This window comes from Haemaphysalis longicornis, unplaced genomic scaffold (assembly GCF_048455015.1).
Source record: "Haemaphysalis longicornis isolate Haplotype H1 unplaced genomic scaffold, Haemaphysalis longicornis Haplotype H1 scaffold_1, whole genome shotgun sequence".
NCBI lineage: Eukaryota > Metazoa > Arthropoda > Arachnida > Ixodida > Ixodidae > Haemaphysalis > Haemaphysalis longicornis.
This window is the reverse complement of record NW_027526203.1, coordinates 352,801,629-352,821,138: the sequence shown is the minus strand read 5'-3', so window position 1 is coordinate 352,821,138 and position 19,510 is coordinate 352,801,629. Positions and strand designations below refer to the sequence as shown.

Genomic DNA, 19,510 nt, shown 5'->3' with positions numbered 1-19,510 from the left:
GTCCATTTCTTGGTGGCAAATTCCCTCTTTCATCCTTTTCAAACACCTCATCATGCATGCGGGCATGTTATGCACACCTGGGGCACTCACATTTAGGGTTAAGGATGGCAACGTAAATGTTGGCGGCGGTCCTTAAAGGGTGGAAACAAGTTGGCCTGTATCGATGGATTACAATGCGTCTTGAGAACTTAAATACACCATTCTCGCAACTACCCTCCCATACAAGTTAAGAACGGCAACGGAAGTTGCCACAGTGCCTCATCACCACAGCCAGATGTTACTCCGCACGGTGCAAGTAGTACGTTACTGGGAATATTTTGAACATGGCAGGAGTCGTTTTCGTGATTTTTTTGGACTTAATATGCTTAAAACTACTGCGACGACAAACCAAGTGAGAAAAGGCAGACGATATCACGCATTCATAGCAAAACGCACGCGCCCGCTGACACCCGGGTCCATCGCTTATGTGGAGTGATACTGTACATGAGCTTATGCCGTTCTTAGCTTGTTCCCAAGTATAGCAGTTGTTTAATAAGGCAGAAAATGCCAGAAACGTGTAAACGCGACAATGCACCGTACACTTGTGGTACTACAGAGTCCCTTAATACTCTTCTGGTCATGAAAATCCGCCGTAACACTATGGGAGAGCTTCGTGCACTGCTCAAGGAGGCCGCACAGTGGCGCTGGCGTTTATCAAAGGGCAGGCGGGATAGTGGTCGGAGCGCGTTCAGCAGGGACCGGACGCTCGCCGCGTTATTCAGTATGTGTTCACTTTACTTGTCGTGGGCTGCTAAAATGGACTTGTCCTTCTGTGAGTGACGAAAAATTTCATGTGGACGGTCATTCTGTTACTGCGTTCCTGCCGGCCGATTTGGCTACAGAGGAAACGGCGACAAAGAGCCGCTATTTTGCTCTCCTGACACCGAGCTGTGCACGAGATAGAAGTGTACCATTCCCTGAAAAAAATTAGCGAATTGAGCTTGTATCTACTGCACGTCCCCATATGTAAATAAATATTTTCACATCGGCCTGGCGAATACGCTGTGAATGAAGGTAAATAGCGCGTCAATGTGTGTGCAGACATTATAGAGAGAATACCCCTTGGCAACCGAATGACTACTCCAACTGTAGGGTGCGCGTTGCATTCTGTGCACACAACAGCAGAAAAGATCCCCTTTTCCACTGGTCCACAAGTGCCTCCTGCATTTTTTTGCACGCAAAAAGAATAAGGCTTCGAGGACGGTGGCTCGCTCATAACGCCCAGCAAGTGAAGGTGAAGCAGTCAGTGAGAGCTGCTGTCGAATTTTTTTTTCCTGGCATTGTCTTCCCTTTCGTTTTCTGTTCTTTTGGGAGGGAGTGGGTAGGCGAGATGGGGGACGTATTGGATGCTTTGTAATCAGGCACATAGCCAAACTGTAAAAGGAGCTTTTGCATTTTTGTTTTGCAGACATTTTTTTTTTATCACCCGCGGACGACCTTTTTTGGGGGGTTAATAGGCCAGAAATAACCTCACTATGCCTCATTGCCATATGTTTGTAAATCTGTCAGCGATGTCATTATTATATGTAACAAAATGTAAAAATAAAAATATAAATGTTCGCTGCGAATGAGTTTCTGTTTGTGCCTGCCAGGAGTGAGACAGCTGAATCATATTTGGGAGCAGTTTTTGGAGCAGCAAAATCTTGATTTTGAAGCAGCAGACGAACAACATTTATTTTGTCACCTTAGGAGCCTAAAAATCAAATTTTTGGCAACTGGGGGGGAGTGCACTTTTTAATTGGTTTTGAACGTACATAACACTGAAACAGCATTTCAATAAAGTTTTTTTTCTACGAGAGTATCACAAGGTACGAACTGCACTACCTTTTTACAAACCACAAACCACCACTTTTAAATTCTTAGCCTCTATGCATAGAGTAGAGGTCCGTTGAAAATATTGAATTGAAAAACTAAGCAATCGTTAGGCACTTTTATTATCACATGAATGCCGAAATTATTTTCGTAATATCAGACTCGGCTTTACGCACAAGTGTAGACTTGCCACCGCAAAAGTTGCTCAAAACGAGGTGACAGTCGTCGCAAGGTGCACGTTCACTACGATCGTGAATTTAGTAACGTTGGTATGTTTAGCCACCTCCCTTTTGGCATTAAATTTCATTTCAAATAGATGAACCATTATTACTAATGTGCACAATAGCCCGTCCCACCATCGGACACTGCTTGGACACTTTGTTGCAGCGGTGTAGCCTGCGCCGCCAGTTCTGCAGTGTCGATCGTTTCATTATCGCCGCTCGCAAGCTCGCTGTCTAAGGCAGCAATAACTCAGCGTTTTATAACACCGCAATGAGTCCGAAATTTCACTTCAAGCACTCACTGCGCCTCACACTCAAGGCTGAAACACGGCGAATTCGCGGGCACGACGTTGTTTTTGACGAACTCCCGTCTTTTATAGTCGTGCAACTCCCCGCAAAAGATCAAACGACTAAATGTGAACCCAGCCACCCCAATAACCAAAACCGCGGTAGAAGTCGGCGAAGAGCACTATGCTTGAACCACGAGCAACTGCTTCGCGCGGCGGCCATGTTTTCCCATCTTCACCACACCAAGATGGCCGCGCCAAGTAATGTCGTTCCGGCGATAAGGCGCTCCTAAAATTGCTGTTGTTTCATCACCTTGCACAACTAGTTTGCCGCCTAAGTACACAAGTATTTTTTCTACAGGACTTTGCAATTGTTTTCGAAGGGAAAACTTTAAAAACTCACAGAGAATAACATGTGCAACCCGACATTGCAACTGTCGAAAAAAACTATGTCGGAGACAATTTTATGTGGGATTTTATTGAATAATCAATCAATTAAACCTTTAAAAACAGCATCACCTTAAAGATACGGTAAAAGTATGCCGCCAGTAAGCATTTTCCCCACTGAAACTGACTGGGAGCGTTAAAATCCTTGGCTCTCGGACCGTTTAGGAGCAGTTTGGAGCAATTTTTGAAAATTTCAAGCTTTCAGAGCAGCCTGGCACAGGAAAACAAATTTGTATCAAAAATGCGCAATATGCGCAGCTGTCTCACCCCTGGCCCGCTTAACAAGCAATGTACAAAGCCAAAGAGAATTATTTAACAAATGCACCAAATGCCGTTGTCAGCCATCATGCTTCCAGTTTCGTTTTCGAAAAGCACTGGTGCGCAATTAGTGAATCGACGACGATGAGCGCCCGAGCTTGTGCAAGCAATATGCCCGGCAGGAAGCAGCTAAAGCCATTTCATTAGAAGCGGCAAACGGAACCCGATGCACTGCAGGTGGTTAAGCGACCCGCCCGGCCTCCTAATCTCCCATTCTCTGCGCGTGGAGGAGGAGTAGGAACATTTTATTTAAAATGCTGCTATCGCTTCATTACCCATGAAATAACTTACTGCGAATGGTTAGCTGACTGATCCACCTTTGTGCTTTTCCGTTCGCCTTGAGCCGCAGTTGATAATCCGTAACGCGTGCGTCGCTCTGCCCTTGTTATGTCTGAGCCTAAGGGAGCGCAGGCAATAACTACTACATGGCTGCCATGAAGAGTGTTTACTTCACAATAGGTTCGCGCCGCACAAGTCACGATAATACGAGATGGCTGTGATCACCAGATACGAGGTGAAATGAAGGCACCCTCTTGAATGCGCCAGCCGGGCTGCCACGTGGCTGCTTCGAAAGCAGCCACGTGGCAGCCCTCCATGCTCGCGGCTGGCTCGATGTGGTCTGGGACGCTAAAGTAGGTGGGAAGTGCCGCTCGACCATTTAAATGCGTTTCTCATTCCGTCTATGGAAAATCATTAAAGTCTAAGACAGCCTCCTTGGCCAGATAAATGTTCCTGTACTCGACCATGGCTCGGAGATGTAAAAGCTACCGTTGCTGGTGTTTACGCTATAAACCACACCGAGATTTCGCTCCTATTTTGTAATGCAATGGCTACATCACGAAGAAATAAAAGGGAAGCGGGTAAGGGAAACAGAGCTTGAAATGGGGCTAGTTGGTTTTTGACTTAGAACATTGCTGGCACTAGGCGGGACAAGGACAAATTACACACACAAGTGAAGCGCACACTAAACTGATTTATTAATCACAACAAACAACTTTCCTTCTTCCTTATAAGTTGTGTTTGTTGTGATTAATAAATCAGTTGGTAGTGTGCGCTTCGCTTGTGTGTAATTCTTCGTCCTTGTCCCACCTAGCGCCAGCAACGTTACGAGTGAGTGAAACATCAGCTTTATTTACTTATTTCTCAGCAAATAGCACACCGTTGCTCTCTGAACAAAAGCCGCGAGAGCTATGAAACGTATGACCTTTCAGTTAAAACAGCTTCACTCACCCTTTAGTGTCCCTTTGAAGGCCAACTACACTAAAATACAACTCGCCCAAATTTACTCTGAACGTACAGTACGTACCACCAAACCAATGACTGGTAGCCCCGTGAAATGTGTGGTTAATTAAAAGCATCTAAAATAGCTCCGTCGCAGGCGACGCTGCACCGGCCAGCAGATCGTGCAAACATCCATGAAACGGAAGTGACATTGCGGCCAGCCCTGCGCTTTTTCCTACAGCGAGCCAGGAGAACCGGTCGAGCTCCGCTGGGCGCGCGCTTCTAGGGATGCAGCGAGGGCGAAGCGTTGTGCGCAGGTTTGCTCTGGCCAGCCAGCCGCAGGCAGCCACTCGCTCGCCGGCTGGGCCGGCAGGAGAGTCACTTCAGCCTGGCGTAATGGCCGTGCTCTTCTCAATTTCGGTTTCAAAACCTCTCGTTAGCGCCGCGAATACGTGTTTTTCAGCTGTCATATGTTGAACCTTGCAGTATTTTTAGGCAGACCATACGAAAATATCATTTTCAAGAGGATGAAAATTTGAGTGAAATTTTTAAGTAATCGAGGCATTTCATTTTGCCTTTTCTATGTCATAAGTATTTATGCTGTTCCTGAATAACCCAAAAGAGCCTTTGCCAATTTTAGTGCTCAAATCGACGGTGTTTTTGGTGTGTTGTGATGAAGGCCCAAAGCGAACACTGAAGCAAAACTCGAGCACAAATGTAAATAAAAATGAAACTTTCCTTGATTGCACTAAAGTTGGTACATGCACAAAATAGTAGTAAAGCATAGTCTCACAGCCGTCAGTCATGGCATCACCTCCTGTATTTAGAATACAAGAGGTGATGGTGACAGCTGCTCTGAAAGCAGCAACAAAGCAGTTGAAACTATGCGCATGCCACTGTAGCCACTACATGCTATTGCTATTTGGTGACTACATACCACTATGTGCTATTTCTGCTATCTCAGGTAGCTTCCCTCACTTGCTTCTTGTCTCCAGACCCCATGCAAGGTTGCAGTGGTGGCACAAAGACACCTTGTAAAGCCACGATTGTAAATTTGGAGCAAATTTAGAGATTTTTATAATTACCCAAGAATATTGTCACAAAGCCAAAGACGACACAGTTGTCTTCAAAGAAAATAAGTTTATTGGAGCGAACTTGCGCTCCCCTAATAACTCAAAGAATACACAGGCGGCGAAACAGCAGTCAAGAAACTGATGTGCGTAATCGAGAGTCGAATGCCGCGGCATCTGCTCTGCAGGAACTTATCACTCGGTGAGAGGGTTTCTCGAATAGCCAAAGTGTATCCAGAACACTAGATCAACGAAGATTATTCTAGGCTGTTCACGTTAGTTCGGAACGAACGCTCTCCCAAACAGAAGAGATAACGCATGCGGCACAGAAAGAAAGAACGGAACACGCGCCTCCCTTGGCCCACAGACAACATTGATAACACAGACCAGTGCAGCCGGGTGGCAAAAACAAAACAAATAAACCCAATACATGGTTCGCGGCAATATCTTGGGAAATTCGGTGCATTTGGTGCAGGAGGGGAATCACTTATTTTAAAGACAATCACTCATTTAGAATGACCTATACGGGCCACAGTTAATAGGCGGGTTGAAGAACGAGGACATGGCAAGACGAGCACTCGTGCTCTCTTATGCTTTTTCATTCTTTACGCTGCACTATTGCAATGCTACGGGGAAAAAATTACGCACAGCATTGAAGTCTGCTTACGTGCTCTGAACATGAAAGTGAAAGCATTAGGCTTCCCCTGACTATACTTATCACACACTCCCCTACTGCTACATCATGTGTGGGAATCGTGGAGAACCGCGACCCGTGATCCCGAGCCGGCGCGCGCTTCGGGAGAGACTTGTGCGCGGAAACCGGTCTGGCGCTCCGCTGGTTCGTCGGCATCCCCCGAGAGATGGCACCACCGATCTTTAGTGCGGGCATAGGCGCGCGGGCGTGGGCGGTAGTTGGGAGAGTCTCGGCGGAGACCTGGTCGGGGCGAGATCGGCGGAACATGGCGGCGGTGATGGATACATGCATGTCAGGTGGGAGCTTTGTTGTCGCGTGCCGTGAGTGCCTCCCGTTCGCGGTCACGATCCGGACGGCGTGATTCGTGAACGCCGTCGAGCCTTGTGCTCGCATGCTTTGGGATTCCCCAAATAAATGGCTATGCTTCGGCACTACTGTCTACAGTGTTCTCAGATCGGTGAACCTCGCTGGGCTGCCGTAGGCATGGGAGCCCGCGTGGTTGACACGCCGGGAGCTAGCGTGGGGGCCCTACTCCAGAGTGCTGGCAAGGTACCCAAGGAACCCCTCATATATTCCACACATGTTAGCCTTCCTTTTTTCACCGTCTTTTTAAGTTCAAGTTCATTCAAAATAACAAATACAGTATTGTTGACTACAATAATCATGCTACAGAAGGAGGTCCCAAAGTTAAAAAAAACTGGCATTTTTTTTTTGCATATTCTCGTTGCATTTTCTGCTTCCTGTGCATCGGCCTTGTAAGCATATTTGTGCGGTCGACAGGGCTTAATGAAGAAACTGGCGGTACATGCACACCTAACGAAAAAAGGAGGGGGGGTAGCTTAGGGTCTAAGTGAGCATATGGAACAATTTTTCGGACTAGCGGCTATGTGCAAACCTGCCATAGAAAACACTCCCTGTTCCACACGAGACGGCTTCAATACTGAAGCTTATACACAGAGAGTACACTGCCATTCAAGTGACAGCACGCCGAATCACCCCCTCCCTCTCCTTTCAAAATGCAAGGGGCATGACTCCAGGCACATTTCCAAGGGGTTGCTTTTGCCACTTTATATTTACCCTAACCTCGAATACACCACTAGGACCCTAATCACAAATATTGAATTTGTGTAAAACCATACTGCCCATTATGTTTTATTCAGATTTTACTCTCGTACCTCCACATTAATGCTGGACTACGGGATTTGTTCTTTCACCACAAATATGCATGCTGGTTTACCACTCTTTCCCAAGATTTATGGTTACAAATCGTTGCACAACAGCTTTCTTCAATGGCTAAGCCACTATGTCATTCAACAAAGAATACTACCACAAAGAGAAATTTCTAGAGCTCATGCACACTATTGCCACAAACTGATTTTTCCCGACTACATCAATTCTATAACGACAGAACAGAATGCCATATTCCTCGCCGCCCGTTTCACTGCAGTAAAGTGCTGGTGCAGTACCATTTGTTGGATGAGTTGGTAGAATTTAGAATATAACAGAAATAAAAAAAAAAAAAAAAGATGGCCACCGAAGAGAAGCGACAAAAATAAGCACTGTGTCGCTTTTCTTCTGTGCTGTTTTATTTCAGTAAAGTGCTGGTTATACTGCATCCTGTTGTATGTTGTCCTGCCCACCACCTGTGGCCACTGCAGCCGCACTTCTGCAGCAGTACAATTACATACCGTCCAGGTTTGGTGAGATGGCATTAAAGGGACCCGCGGCACTTCCCATCGATCACTCTGAATGTATTTTGGGGTAAAGCCTATTGTTCCAGCAATCTCCTCCCACAAGAATTATGAAAATCCGTTCCGTATCATCGAAACTATGCGCTATGAAAAAAAGCGCATAATTGTTCCCTATGAACTCGACCATGGGCAACACGACGCACTGTCTCCCGGAGATGGGGGCGGCTCGTGGCGTTCTCTTCTCTTTGGCAGCCTTCGATATATCAAAGGCCGAGGAGTTTTCTCCTTTTCTCTGCAATGTGGAGGGGTCTATTTCCGGTCTGTTGCTCGCAAGTACGCTCTGGCTGGTAGGGCGTTTTTGAAGCAATAAACGTTCGCTGTCGAGTGGTCTGGTTGAAAGGGAAGTATTGAGTTTGTCACTCAAACTCCGTGTGCATTCAAAACACAAAAATGCCAAAACTGTTTGTACAGGTCCAGGATTCGTAGAGGTGTGCACCGGCGACGGCAGATCATCACAGGAAATGCGAGAAACAAGCCGCGAAGTTGACCAGCCGCAGCCAATAAATAGGACAGCCATGGCCTCAATGACGTCGTTTGGGCCATGCCACGGGTACATGAGGAAAATTGAAGAGAGCGCGGTTGGTTTTTCCTAGTCTTTCACAGCGATTTGCGTGCTCACCGCTTCATGTGCATGTTAATATTTGGCTCAGGTATTCCTAGCAGTGTAATCTAAACATTGTGCAGGTTTATTTGCACTGCTCAAAGAGTGTTGCCAGGTCCCTTTAAGACGGGATGGATAGTGGATGTGGGTGCCAAACTACAGCAGCGGCTAACTTCACTGCTCTTTGAGCAAATCAACCTGAAATTTTGGAGGGTACGTATAGTTATCTACAAACCTTGGGCAAAATTTCATACAAACATATTCTATATCTGAGAAGAACTTCTTGCTGGGCTAGTTGGGGAATAGTTGCCACAATTTGAAGCATAACAAAAAAAACATGGATGAAGAAACAGAATTACTCTGTTTCTTCGTTATAGTTTTTTAGCTTTTTCTTTAAGCTTAAGGAACATTTTCAGAAATTTTTTTGCAGGCACAAAGCCAAAACATTTTCTACTTGTGTTAAATGCACCAGGCTTTCTTCTGAACCAGAATAATAATGCTGGTAATAACCATCGATTTTCAAAAATATTTACATAGCCCATTTACAAATTTTAATCATTTTCGACAGAGAGATAGTGTGAATAATAAATCAAGTTTTGGTGAGAACATTTATTCTGGTTCAGAATGTGTTATTTTGATAATCAACTCCCAAGAAAATGGTTACCGAAACTCAAATCGTTGAATAGAAACTTCCTGAATTTCATAGTGGAAATCCATAGTGGTGTTTTGAGAAATCCCAATTCAAAGTTTCTGTTCCATTTTTTTTTCCAGATTGTTGCTCTTGCGCGGCAATGATACTACCACAGTGCACTTCAAGCGTGAAAGATCGCTCTATCCACCCAAAAAGAAACCAATTACGTGCGCGCAAACAAAATGATAGCCGACCGACCAGACGCAAACGTTTTGCAACGCATATGGAATACTACTTCAACTAACGCAGCGCTATTGCAGGATATACTGAACTACACAAACATTCAAGTAGGTGAAAAGCAAAAACGCCCGTGTGCTCGAGATTTCGGCGCACGTCAAAGATCCCCACGTGTTTCAAAAGAGAAAACAACAAAGTAAATACTCTTGGGTGTCACAGAAAACTTGCAGTGACTAGGCAGGGCCCCATGAGGGCGCTTTGTCGCCATTTTTAAATTACTTCTGGTGCGCATCTGAGGATGCCACTTCATGCGGACATTCTCAAAGAGTGTTGAATATTTTGGCACTATAATAAAAAATCCAATTTTTAGTCGGTATTGACCTCAATCCCCCCCCCCCCCCCCCCCCCCAAGGAGATCTGACTGGGGGAACGCAATGAATGACTGGTAGCAAAAGAATGGAATAATTTACAAGCATTTTTAATTTAGCTACAACAGCAGGAACTGAACTGTTTTGTCCAAACTACTAACAAGCTACAAGCTCTCTGTCAACGCACCCTTTGCACGCCGTATTCACGGGTCCAATGACTCCCGTCACCACTTGTATACGCGTTGTGAAATGGAGTGTACACCCCTGGTCAGTTGCTAACACCCGTGCTACACGACTGTTTCGAAGGCCTTTGAGTCGAATGTCATTTGACTCAAATGACACCTCTGAGCTGCTACACAATGTTTTTCAAAGGCCTTTGGTTGAAATGCCATTTGATTCAAAGGAGCACCACCGACGACTTTTCAGGTTCTCAAAGGCCTTTGAAACGCAAACGGTCATACTCTTGGGTGCAGTTTCTGCATGCCATAATTAAACAATTATTTGCGAGTAAAACTTCATGTTTACAGTGCATGATCTTCATATAACATTGCACTTGTTTTTGTTTTCTATCCCTCGCTCTATGATTACAAGGTAACTTGGTACTCTCAACACTGGCAGTGCGAGGAAAAGAAAAAAGAAACTGGCTGTTAGTGCACCTTTTGTGCGCGCTTGTGGATTGTTATCAATTGGATCACTATTAATTGTCCTTTTGCCCATTTTAACTCCAACATTAAATTTTGGTCAAAAACGAAACAGGGCAGCAGTGGCGACACCAAAACACGGCGGGCGCACGTGGAAACGTTCAACTGCCCTTGAGAATTGTCGTGTAGATCAGGGGAACTCCTTCCAGTCCGAGTGACATTTGAAATTTCAAAGGCCGTTCAACTCAAATGCCCTTTCAAACGCTCGTGTAGCACAGGTACAAGTCTTCGACGTGGCTGACACCGCCCTTTTCAGAAAGTCCTGGGAATACTGTTGAGCGCAACAATGTTCGCCCCTGCGAAACTTCGCCAACAGAACATGACTGAGGGTTTTGTCAGACATGGATGTCCGGAACTGGGTGCAATCGCTTTAGTATGCTGAACTGCCTCTCGCATTCAGAGTTTCTGTGGTACCGAGCAGTTCAACTTACGCATATGGCCAATTATTGGATTGTCAGGTAGCTTTGCCACAATGTGGCTAGACTGGGGGGAGGGTTTGGCCAAACACTGTTGTGTAATTGGGATATTTTCGTTTCGGTCGTACAATCATACAAAACCATCAAAATTTGGGAGTCTCCCAGACAATTCGGGAAACCTGGTAGCTATGCAATTATGTTGTTACACACACTTGAATGCACTTCTCACATTTGCAAAAATTGCACATGGCAAATTTCACTGCAAAGCTGTGTTCCTTTATAGACTTGCATTCAACTGTGGCAACTAACACTGGTGGAGCAAACCTTTCCTGTGGCTTAGCAGTTGACAATCTCACGCTTGTGACAAAGGAAAATCCAAATGGTGATGTGCTATACTACAACTGCTTCAGGGAAAAAAAAAAAAAAAGGCTGAACACAAGGGCACAGCCGTTAATAACTAGTGACCTTAATGTGGGCTCTTACCATTAAATTGAATTTGTTTTTTTGTCTTATATCAAAAACCATTAGTTTTGCTGCGGCAATAAACATTTTATTGTCCATGCAGTGTTTACACTGGAATCCTCCAAAACAAAAAGGCACATGTGGTTAAAGCCATCCCTGCACAAAAGGCCTTGCAAAATGTGCAAGAGGCAGTGTGAAGCCAGCACTTCATTTGGCTAATGTGCTTGCTTGTATGCTCGAAGGTTTGATATTAGCATCAAGATGTTTAGGCTGTACTCAGCATTTCACTCCATGCCATCTTGCGACTTTGCTTTGAGCAACTTAAAGAGTGCCATGAATGTCGGGCATCCCCCATGTGAAAGCCAACTCGGAGCACCTTCAGATTCCTCGACCCTTCTGAACCGAAGGTCCCCTTTGAGACACACATGGCTTACCCTTTGGCCGTGAAACTGCAGCTCAAGCTCAAATAACTGCATGAATGAAGAAAGAAGAAAAGAACGAACGAAAGTTTGCTGCGAACACTCACTGTCCAATAGTTGAAGCTACCAGTTCCTTTGCACCAAGTGCCTACACCACACAGAGCAGAAAGTGGCGTCTACACACAAGCCACTTGAACAGCCGGGAAAAGCTCCTGGTAGTAAATGCCATCTCGACCATTTAAAGGGACAGACAACCGATTTTTGTCGAGTATATATTCTCTATCCCAAATGAAAGGGCATCACTTAAAGCACCTTGACGAGAAACGGTTTTGGTGATAAGGCTCCAGAACTTTTTAAATCGAATTTTTTGATCTACGAGCCGTATGTGTCCCTCCAAAACTAATGCTGGCAACCATGACATAGAGTAGCTCGGCAACATACTTTTGTCTGTGTCCGAAATAAAAAACGATATTTAAAAACTTGTTCCCAGGTAAAAAAGTTTCAATCGCAGGCTTTTCTGTTCCTTTGTGTGTTTTTTTAATGCAAGGGTCTATTTTGCACGAATGCGCCATCTGTTGGGATAGACGATAGGTAGAATCTGGCTTCACGTTGTGGAGGCGGGAAGTTCGATTCTCCCCGGGCGCGACGTTTTTTTTTTTTTTTTTTTAGCTGCCGTTGGCGTATTTGGAGACTGAAATAAAATATTTTGGCAGAACAAACGCCCCTGACTCAGACAGAATCGTCAAAGCTCGTTCGCTGGGTCTCTGCTGAACGCTGCCGTTGATTCTGGGCATGGTGGCTCAGTTAGCCACACTGAGAGCAACCCAGCAGCGGCGGGCGGCGTGTCTTTAGAATTTTCAAAGTAATGTTTAGAAATATATATACTATTTAAGCGTGTACAAATACTTGTGTTAAAAGGTTTTCAATACGTAAATAAACATTTCAGCAGTTACAGTAGCTGGTAGGTTTGCAGGTCACGTGACAGGGACACAATGTAGTGTCAAGTTTCGACACTACGAACCGCCACCCTTCCGATTTGAGAAAGTTTGCTGCCAAATTAAAATTATTTCCGCCAGTTTGTTTAAAAATTGCTTGTGGTTACCAGGCTATATAAAACGCTGGCTTTCATATGAGCTAGAGAACATATACGCGAAAAAAATCGGTTGTCTGTCAATTTAAAAACACGCCCAACGGATGTTGCCCCGCTAGAAAACATCATGCACACACACCTCAGACTTGTCTGCAAAGCGTGCATTTTTGCTGCCCCATTTGTTCCCACTGCTTGAACTGCATCACATTCCATAGTTGCTTGAGAAAATGATCAGGTATGCCACTTGTTCACTCTGGTGAGAGGCAAATCAGTACGGAAGCCTTGATTCCAGAATGCCTCATTCCTCTGTCCTTGCAATTTTCAGAATGACAAGATCTGGGACCATGACCCACACACGTGAACACAGACCTGTGAAGAAATGTCCAACTGTGGCAGCACTACTTCGTGCTACAGACACCGTGGCCACCTTTGGTTTGACGCTCATAAACAGGGGATTTAGGAATCTTGGCCTACGGGTCTGTTTTGGTACTCAGAAGTGCTGTAACTGAACACTCGCACTGGTTAACATAGGCATTACTGTGCGCAATTTATGGATCTCAGAACGGGCAACTACAGGTGTACACTGCAGGGTCGAGTGCAGCAGACAAAGCCAGACTCTTCCTATAACACCGCTGGGTCAAATGGTCAAAACCTGCTTTGCATTCTTTTGAGCAAGCCAAAGGCATAGTGAAATCAGCAGTTTACAAGTTTTCTAACGCAACTCAGCTCATTGTGCTGTTTTAATTTGTGCATTCAATTTGAATTCCAAGCAATGCGAAGTAATCGCGGCGTTCAAATACCGATTTCTCTTGACTGTGCCCCGCAGTTCTCATCTCCTGTCTGTACGATGCGAATCTGTCGCATGCCGCTTATGCGGCTGGCTATCACTGTGTAACTGTATGCACTATGCAAGTATAAACAGCCCTCTGTAATTACTAATTCGCTGCGCTGCCCCACGATAATACTCAGAGGATGATTCAAATACTGTTGAATTCTTTCACAACGCAGTGCACTTCCTACAAAATGTCATCAGAGTGCTCACTTTTCGGTGCATCATGCTTGGGGTTTTCGTACGAAAAATCTCAGGCTAAATGTTTGTTCTCTACGCGACGCATGCCTGTCCCCAATGCGCACTACAATGTGGACCTCAAGTATTTGCACACTAATGTGCAAACGCTTGAAGACGACACACAATGCCAGTTGCAACTCGCATGTGCCAACAGCCAGAGGTCGCATATTGCAAATATCAAGCAATCGCTGTACAGTATGTCAGACGGCAGGAGCATAATATGCAACCCCTGAACAGTTTCGGCCTAACCGAGTAATTCATCCTTTTCTCCAAAGATGCACACACAGTGGTATATCAAGTTGCACATGGTTTACGTTTTCTTTATTTTTTAGGGGCAAAGGGGGGCGGGGGGTACTGTAACACTGATCACGGTCCAGAATTTTCACTAGTCCTCATCAATAGTTACACGAAAAACGGCAAGAAGCGCGTGTGGCCTCAGCTTCAAATGCACACGGGTTGACCAAGGTTCACTGGTGCGTCCTTGTGCACCTGCGTCCCTTTGCCAAGGGACACCGCGAAGCACACGGTATGAATGGCAAAATTGCGCTGGAGCACCTAATCAAAAGGAACATTTTCAGAATAAAATTACCGACGCACTTACTTCGGAACATTTCGAGACTCGTTAAAAATGTGTGCCGTCAGCGCCGCCATTTTTGCACCCCCAATTCCCCCACCACCACCTTTTTTTTTTTTTCGAAGGCGCTTTAGTACCTTGGAACGGTTATAGTGCCATGGCGACTTCCTCTTCCGTTGGCAGCAAGCTTTTACTCGGCCCTTCAGCATCGCCGCTTTTAAGTAGTACTCGCATCAGACACACAGGAGACAAGAACCGAGGAGCACAATCGAGACAAATCGTATTCGAACGCTGCGATTACTCGTTCGCCTCGTTTGGAATTAAAATTGACCGTACAACTTAAACTAGCACAATGAGCTGACCCCAGAATTAACTTTGGACTTCAACAGCAGAACGTACTGCGTCGGATGCCGGTGTTGCGTCTCATTTCAAACTATCTTACAACGCATGCACAACCACATTTCCAACGACCAATCATGCATGCGAAACCTGATGCACGTTTCCTGGTCACATAACTGAAGAGAACTTTAGTAACAACTGATTGAATACGAGAAGCTGTTAACACATTAGGCCCCACAACATTTTAGCAGCACATGGCGTCAAAACAAAGATGCTTCACCCAGCAAGATGCTACGAGTCGACGCGCTACAAAGCCGCCAGAAGAAAACGTATAACTAGACACCAGCGACACGTCTGAAAAGGCAATATTTGCTTAAACGATGACGTACGTAAACTCAGCAGTAAGTCGTGAAATCAGGGATCTACAACAGTTACTTCGCAGTTGTCAAAGTGTGTTTTAGGCCTAGTACCGTGCGTTCCAAAACTTACACGAAGCAGGCGGCGTTTTTCCAACTCGAAGGATATCTTTCAAAAGCCTTGTAGCCTCGTTCGGGTCAATAGAGCTCTCGTGCGAGTTCATTTTACAGAAACAGTTCTTACGCAGAGGACACGGCAAGAGCTGAGCCGTGAGACACACATTCACACATGCTGCACTGCGACCAAAACCAACAGAACGAACGCGTGCGCGTCTGCGCGTGCCTTTCGTAGACAGCGCCACCGCCTGGCCAGCAGAAGAAGAACAAAGGCGTACCTACGCCAGCGACATCACAGGAGCAATATTAGGCACTGTATTTCTATTTCATCAATTGAAAAAAAAAATACGTACATAGATCGCCAGGGTCGTTATTATTTGTGAACCATCCATAAAATAACCACGACATTATCTTTCAACTAAAATACAAACAAACAAATGCATTGCAAACAAAACAAAGCAGCTAAAAACAAACCATAAGAACTACAATAAGGTACGCATTTGGGCTGGTTGGTTCATGATTACGAGTGAAGAAAAACAGCGCTAAAAAGACAGGACAAGAAAGGACACAGGACCACGGCGCTGTGGTCCTGTGTCCTTTCTTGTCCTGTCTTTTTAGCGCTGTTTTTCTTCACTCGTAATAAGAACTACCTTCCGCCGCAAACGTGCTCAGCGGCAGTTACGGCGCATGCAAGCAAGTTTACCTACCTTTATTACCAGATGCAACTATAATCCTTTAATTTACAATCGTTCCGTAAAGTTGCGAACACACGCAAGAGACACGGACGAAGATCCAACGACCGGCGTGCTGCACCATCGCTGCACTCGGGCCGCTCAGGCTCGGGCCAACGTTGACTCAGGCGACCCAGTCAACCCAGTTGACAACTGAAGAAACAAGGGAGAGCAGGAGAGCTACACAAAAATACTGTTGTGAGCGCTGTGGCGCTTTCACCTCTGTGAATCTCCCACTTTAACATGGTCGATGTATGCACGCTCAAAGATATATGCGCGAAAAAAAATATATACAGGTATGCGAGCAAAAAAATAAAAAAAAAACAGTAGCAATTACTTGACATTCATTTTAGCCGAAAAAATTTAGTCGTCAGCACAAGCGGTTTTCGCAGATTGCGCCACGAAATTAACAAATGTGCGACAATTTTTCTAAATGCGTGTGACACCGCAGACGGTGCAATGAAACAAGCGTCTTGGTTTCGCATGGTTTCGCTACTTGCGCCATTTGTTTATACTGTTCAGCTTATTCAAAGATTTACTGCAACATTACGGTAAAACGTTTACACCTACTTCGTGCTCGACGCCGAAATTGTTGCAGTGGGGCAAACTATGGGGCAACTACGAGAAAAGTAAAACGTGGTAGAACCAGTAAAAGTCCGGTATGCGCAAACGTCTGCGCAGTAGGGCCCAGCTCGGTGTGTTGACTGCTGGTCGGTCCAGTAACCACTTTACTTTCTTTTTTCATTTGTCGCAAAGAAGACGTCTCCGCCTGCGGACGACACGTTTAATCTCCGGCTCAGCGGGGCTCCCGGGGGGAGCGGCAGCAGGCCGAAGGATGAACAGGCCTAAACACCAGCAGCAGTACGACCCGAAGATCGCGGGCCTCTACGATCTCGGCGACACGCTGGGCCGAGGCCATTTTGCCGTGGTGAAGCTCGCTCGGCACGTCTTCACGGGGGAGCAAGTGGCCGTGAAGGTGATCGACAAGACCAAGCTGGACGACGTCTCGAGGGCCCACCTGTTCCAGGAGGTCCGCTGCATGAAACTGGTGCAGCACCCAAACGTGGTGCGGCTCTACGAGGTGATCGACACGCAGACTAAACTGTACCTAGTGCTCGAGTACGGCGACGGGGGGGACATGTACGATTACATCATGAAGCACGACCGGGGCGTCAGCGAGCAGGCTGCTCGGAAGTACTTTCGGCAGATCGTGCACGCTATCTGGTACTGCCACAAGTTGCACGTCGTGCATCGCGACCTCAAGCCCGAAAACGTGGTATTCTTCGAGAAGCTGGAGATGGTCAAGCTGACGGACTTCGGCTTCAGCAACAAGTTTTGCCCCGGTCAGAAATTGGAGACTTCGTGCGGCTCCCTCGCGTACTCGGCCCCCGAAATCCTCCTGGGCGACTCTTACGACGCGCCGAAAGTTGGTGAGTCGATCTAACCGAGGGGCACGATTATGTAATACGATGTGCCCGATGGTGATCGCCTGCCGCCGCTGTTTCGGCTCGCTTCTGCTCGTCTGCTCGTTCAGCGCGTTCCTTGGGCTTTTTGCTTGTGGGCGGGGGGGCCTGCTTGAGTGCTTACGCCTATGCGCTAGTGCACCTCCACGCCTTCGGCACGAGAGTCAGGGCCCGAGCGAGAGGGCTCAGAAAGAAGCGAGTAGAGCTGGCTGAAGGTTAGCGCCCAAAAGAAGTTGTTACACATGCACCGTGACCTTTAAATAGCAATTGCGAAAAACTGTCTTGCCGCTGTTAGCGCAGCGTAATGCCGTTGCAATGTTTGTGGCAGATGTCTGGAGCCTGGGGGTTATCCTGTACATGCTGGTTTGTGGCCACGCTCCGTTCCAAGAGGCCAATGACAGCGAGACCCTCACCATGATAATGGACTGCAAGTATACCATACCCCCATACGTCTCCGAGGACTGCAAAAGGCAAGGGAAACCTTTTTTTAAGTTGCATACCTTATTTAGCTCAACGTAAACGCACCTATTTTGCATGGAGAATTTGTTGGGATCACTGTGGACAGTGACAGATGAACTGTATCTGGCATGTGCACAGATGAAGTTGTGCAGATTCATTCGCATTAATAAGGCATGGGGCACAGCTGCTCCTAAGGCATCTAAGCATGCCGAAATGTCGAGAGAGCTGCGCTTTGTGCTGTGTGCCTAATAGGTGTGCCTTTTACTCCAGTACGTGATATTGATGAACTTGTGCAAACTTTTGTTATTAATTCGTATTGCTGTGGGCGTTGCAAAGAGGAAAATGTGAAAGGTTTTTGTTTGTACAAATAGGATATTGCCTTCATTTTTTTGTTCCTACTATGAAGTGCAATGACTATGCTTTGTCGTTATTATTTATATATGAGCCGTGCCTTATTTGATACGATAAAACTATGAAATTTGTGTTCAGAAGTTCGTTTGATGTTGGCAGAAACAATCAAAGTGGTGTACGTGTTACTGTGGTCTTACAAAAAAAGAGTATCTTTGAGTACTATGTGAAGCAGTTGTGTAGCTTGTGGCGAAGCGCTTGCGGAAACAGTTTCTCTGCAGGGTGCAATAGTTGCACCCTGGAAAGAAACCTTGCATGTGCCCTAATGTTTCACCACGACAGCTGCAAACCAAGTCGGGCTGCATTTCTCTAGTAGCTTTATTTCATCACACAGTGCACCTCACTTCAGCTGGTAATAATCGTGAGTCTCATGAGCATGGTCAACAGTGTGCTGTTCACAGGCGTGATTGTTGGCACGGCGTACTTTCCGAGACATCATTTTGTGCACACATGTTGCTGCAAAAATATTTGATTGCTGACACACCAGAGGCACAGATTTTTTACTTAAACTGTGTATCTTTCAGCATTTTCTGGAGAAGAGTTTTGTGCATTATGTGATAGTAGGTATTATGCGGGGATATTAAACATTGTTATGTGCAAAAGAACAGCCATTTCAAGTTCGTTTATACATGCTTTCCACCCGAGACTGAAATTAGGCTATTGTAATATTACAAGAAAAGCAACTACATCATGCTCACAAGCATTCATTTCTGTAGGCCGCCATACGCAGGGTTTCAGGTTTTCAAAATAAGTTTCCGGTAAAATTTTCTGCTGATTCGGATTTATCTGACAAACTCTGATTTTGCACACCCTCTGTGAGGCACAGTACCTGAAGATAAAAATTGTTGGAAGTATTGCAGCGGCCTTATGCAGTGTGCCAGGAGGCAGAACAAATGACCAAACAGTACTTGTGAGTGGAGCCTCCGTGCAGCTGCCACCACAGTGCTGCTACCACGTGATGGTCACTTTAGAGGTGCTCAAGGGTAGGAAGAGAGGGAAAGCTGCAGGAGACTAGGGAATAACCGCAAATAACCTAAAGGATGGCGGAGACTTACTAGAAAAGCTTGAAAAATCAATCTCGGATTTTGTCAGGGCTCTAAACCTTCCAATAGCCTGGAAAAACACCAACATAATTTTGATTCACAAGAAGGGTGATGTCAAAGAGCTTACAAATTATATACCAGCCATACCACTCCCTGTCGTATACAA

General features: G+C 45.8%; 2 protein-coding genes across 7 annotated transcripts in view; one reads left to right on the top strand and one right to left on the bottom strand.

Annotated features, from left to right (window-relative positions):
* The window catches only part of Ge-1 (Enhancer of mRNA-decapping protein 4 homolog Ge-1), a 93,901-nt gene extending 77,735 nt beyond the window's left edge, over nucleotides 1-16,166 (bottom strand). For 2 of the 6 annotated variants that reach the window (XM_077685973.1, XM_077685974.1), the window contains exon 1: nucleotides 15,257-15,485. In XM_077685973.1, coding sequence (XP_077542099.1) covers nucleotides 15,257-15,347 — 91 coding nt within the window. In that variant the 5' untranslated portion in view covers nucleotides 15,348-15,485. Of the gene's footprint in view, nucleotides 1-11,710; nucleotides 11,730-15,256; nucleotides 15,486-15,947 lie in introns of those variants that run through there. The other 4 variants (XM_077685968.1, XM_077685969.1, XM_077685970.1 and 1 more) reach the window with 3 other exon arrangements.
* Nucleotides 16,167-16,363: 197 nt separating this feature from the next.
* Snrk (SNF related kinase) overlaps nucleotides 16,364-19,510 on the top strand; it is a 35,691-nt gene continuing 32,544 nt past the window's right edge. The window contains exons 1-2 of the mRNA XM_077685975.1: nucleotides 16,364-17,401; nucleotides 17,763-17,904. Coding sequence (XP_077542101.1) covers nucleotides 16,633-17,401; nucleotides 17,763-17,904 — 911 coding nt within the window. The 5' untranslated portion in view covers nucleotides 16,364-16,632. The remainder of the gene's footprint in view (nucleotides 17,402-17,762; nucleotides 17,905-19,510) is intronic.